Source organism: Salminus brasiliensis, chromosome 4 (assembly GCF_030463535.1).
Source record: "Salminus brasiliensis chromosome 4, fSalBra1.hap2, whole genome shotgun sequence".
NCBI classification, from domain to species: domain Eukaryota; kingdom Metazoa; phylum Chordata; class Actinopteri; order Characiformes; family Bryconidae; genus Salminus; species Salminus brasiliensis.
In genome coordinates, this window is record NC_132881.1 from 46774271 (window position 1) to 46778074 (window position 3804).

General features: G+C 45.9%; 1 protein-coding gene across 1 annotated transcript in view; it reads right to left on the bottom strand.

Annotated features, from left to right (window-relative positions):
- Positions 1 to 2978, bottom strand: part of gpm6ab (glycoprotein M6Ab) — a 61355-nt gene extending 58377 nt beyond the window's left edge. The window contains exon 1 of the mRNA XM_072678577.1: positions 2488 to 2978. Within this exon, the coding sequence (XP_072534678.1) occupies positions 2488 to 2524 (37 nt within the window). The 5' untranslated portion in view covers positions 2525 to 2978. The remainder of the gene's footprint in view (positions 1 to 2487) is intronic.
- Positions 2979 to 3804: the final 826 nt, after the last annotated feature.

The following is a 3804-nucleotide window of genomic DNA, read 5'->3' on the forward strand; positions in this document are numbered from 1 at the left end:
TGATCTTCTCCAGACTGAGCATCAGTGTAGAACGACTGCAGAGCTGCTGATACCCAGCACACACCAGAGAGAGCGAGAGAGAGAGAGAGCCAGAGAGAGAGAGCCAGAGAGAGAGAGAGCGAGAGAGAGAGAGAGCCAGAGAGAGAGAGCCAGAGAGAGAGAGAGCCAGAGAGAGAGAGAGCCAGAGAGAGAGAGACAGAGAGAGAGAGAGAGAGAGAGAGAAGAGGAAAAGAGGGAGTGGCGACAGCCCCACTCCTCTCTCCTCCGCTCTCTATTCCCCCGAGACACATCAAGACAGGCGTGAAAGCAGAGCCCAAACGAGGCTAACAAAGGCCATCCCCATTCACTGTCCACTCGTCCGTCCACCCCGTCTATCTCTCCTCCATCTCTCTACCCCTACAACCCCCTTATCTATCTCTACCCAGCGGCCACTCTGTCTCTGTAGCCGTCCCGCCACTGCACCCTGCAGCAGCTCCACACACACACACACACACACACACACACACACATACACTCTTTTTTCACTGTCAGTTAACAGTGAACTGTAATGACGATATGATCATTACTGTTGTATGAATATTCATATCCCAATGCAGGGATGCAGGGATCCCGAACAGGCCATCTTATGGACATGTGGATCAAAATGAAGGAAAATACATTACACAGCCCCTAGGAGGAGGAGGGTGGTGGGAGCGGGGGTGAGGAGGAGGGGGGGGGGGGGTGTTATGATATTGTTATTTAATTATGTCATTATTTCATTATTATTGTTAGAATTATTTTAGTGTGTGGGGAGGTGGGTGGAAATGGACTGATGGATGTTTGTTTGTTTGTTTATTTATTGAGGTATGAAGCAGGCTGAAAGATGCTCTGGGTTAGGATGAGCTGCTACAGACGGACGGATGGACGGATGGATGTTTGTAAACGAAGGAAAATCCCTCGCGTATTTCTAACAGCGTACGGGTGAATATTAGTGCTGCATAATATCCATAACTGGGAGGAAGGATAAGGATGCTCCCAGTCAGGACACCTTATGGACAGGTGGATCAAAATGAAGGAAAATACAGGTCACACAGCTCAGGAACTGGTGTGTGTGTGTGTGTGTGTGTGTTTGGTAAGGGGGGGGGGCATCTGATTATTTAATGATCTGAATTATTATTGTTAGAATTCTGTTGTTGTTGTTGTTGTTGTTGTTATGCAGTGGGTTAAAATGGACTGGAAAAATGGACTAAGGAAAAGACACAGACATTGAACTGCTGCTCATTTGTTTATTTATTTATTTATTTGTTTGTTTTTTTATTTACTTACAAGCCAGATTAAAAGATGCTCAGAGTCAGGCTGAGACGATAAGGACTGATAAGAACTGATGGGTGAAAACTGGGACCAATTACACGACTAACTGAGGGAAAACTGCTGTTTTCAAATGTATTTATTTAAATATATTTATTTATTATAAGACACATCTGCTCTAGTTCCAGCTGATATGATAAGGACTGGTGGGGGGAAAGAAAACCAACAACAACAACAACAACACACATACACAACACGGCTATGTGGGGGCTTACCTAATTGCTCGTTATTTATTTACTTATTTATTTATTTATTTATTAGAGCAGACTGAAAGGCTGAGATGCTACAGACTGATGGATAGAAAGGATCAAACATGCTTCAGACAGCTGAAAGTCAGGTTATGAAAGTAAAAAATAAATCAAATTGGTCAATTGTTGCTATTTTAATTAATTAACTATTTTAAATAATTTATTTATGAGCCAGATTGGAAGATGCTCTGGCTCAGGCTGAGATTACATGGAAGGATGGACTGATGGAGACAAAGGGAAACAAGCATAATGCAGCGAAGTCACTCATTCTTCATTCATTTGTTTGTTTATTTATTTGTTTGTTTGTTTATTTATTAAAGCAGACTGAAAAGAGCTCCCAGTCAGGCTGAGATGCTACAGCCCGGTGTCAAATGCATGCTATTTAAGCCAGGTTAGGAGAAAAGCAGGGTCTAATTCTTGCGTCAGTGCTGTTGTGTTGTTTGTTTGTTTGTTTGTTTGTTTATGAGCCAGATTGAATGACGCTCCAGGTTAGGCTGAGACACCTGAGACATCACAGACTGGTTGATAAAAGGGTTTAAAAAAAACAAACAAACATGCAAAACTAGGGTTCAAAATCATCATCTTACTCTTTAATGATAAATAAATAATAAATAAATATTAAATAAATATTTATTTATCTATTTAGAGCCAGATTGGAAGATGGAAGATGGCTTAGGCTGAGATTCAATGGCTGGATGGATGGAAATGAAGGAAAACATGCTTAGAGCATTCAAGCTGAGTCCTCAGTTGTTACTGTTTGTTTGTTTGTTTGTTTGTTTGTTTATCTATCTAAAGAAAACCTGCTCAGGACGGATGCAGGAGTAGGCATCAGCATCCTGCTCCTCGCAGCTGACAGAGGGAGGATGAAAAGCCAGGCGTTACTCCACCCTACCTTTCTGTGACTGTCCCTCTTCCATGTTCTCCTCCATTGCGGCTCGAGCTCGCCTTGCTGCACCAGGAGCGATTCAACAAAGCCTTCAGTACCAGACCCCCGTAAGCCTCCTCCGCCTGCCTGCGCGCGACTGTGCGTGTGCGTGTGCGAGTGAGTGTACGTGTGCGCGAGTGAAAGAGAGAGAGAGAGAGAGAGAGAGAGAGAGAGAGAGAGAGAGAGAGAGAGAGAGAGATGGGATGTCCGTTGGTTCCTCGGTGCGCGCACGTGAGCGTGAGTGAGTGAGTGCGTGTACGTGTGTGTGTGTGTGTGTGTGTGTGTGTGTGTGTGTGTGTAGTATGTAGGCTATGTGTGTTCTGTAGGAGCCAGTGGTGACCCAGTGAAGTCCTCTCAGCTCTGCTTCAGCGTCCACGCGAGCACACACTGCTGCACTCGTCCGCTTGCTCTCGCACGCTGCTCTCTCTCCCCCTTCTTGCTCTCGCACGCTCGGGAACTCGCTCAGGCGTGAAGAGACCCCCCACCCCCCACCCTTCTCTCTCTCTCTCACTATCTTTCTCTATACCCCCCCCCCCCCTTTCATCTGAGCCTTAACAACAGGGAGGAATAATAATTGCTCACTTTACAGAAAGAGAGAGAGAGAGAGAGAGAGAGAGAGAGAAGAGAGAGAGAGAGAGAGAGAGAGAGTAATAGCACAGATCCCTGGATACCCGTTCCCTTGGGGCGAGCGTTATCTCCAGTAAGCTGCCATCACCAGTTCACTCCGCACAGCATCCACAGTCGTGTCCAAATATTTGCGGACACCCCTTCTTGTAATGAATGCTTTCAGCTAATGCACATACATGACTTGCCTAGTCCCTATAGAGAAATACTGCCAATACTGCCAACAGGATAGGAATAGACAGGACAGGGGTGTACAAGTGTGGGACATAAATAGAAGGAGCGGAGGAGTGGATAAGGCAGGAGTGCGTGGGACAGGGGTTTACAGCACCGATGTACAGGACAAGAGTGTACAGGACAGGATTTTATGGGAATGAAGTGTAGAGGACAGGGGGTTACGGGGCTGGAGAGCATGGGACTGGACTGTGTGGGATACAAGTGTACAGAGCACAAGCATACAGGACAGATGTGTTCAGGACAAGAGTGTACAAGACAGGATTTGGATGGAAAGAAGTGTGCAGGACATGAATGTGTGGGACAGGGGTGTACAGGACAGGAGTGTACAGGACATGAATGTGTGGGACAGGAGCGTACAGGGCAGGACTGTACAGGACATGAATGTGTGGTACAGGAGTGTACAGGACAGGAGCATACAGGACATGA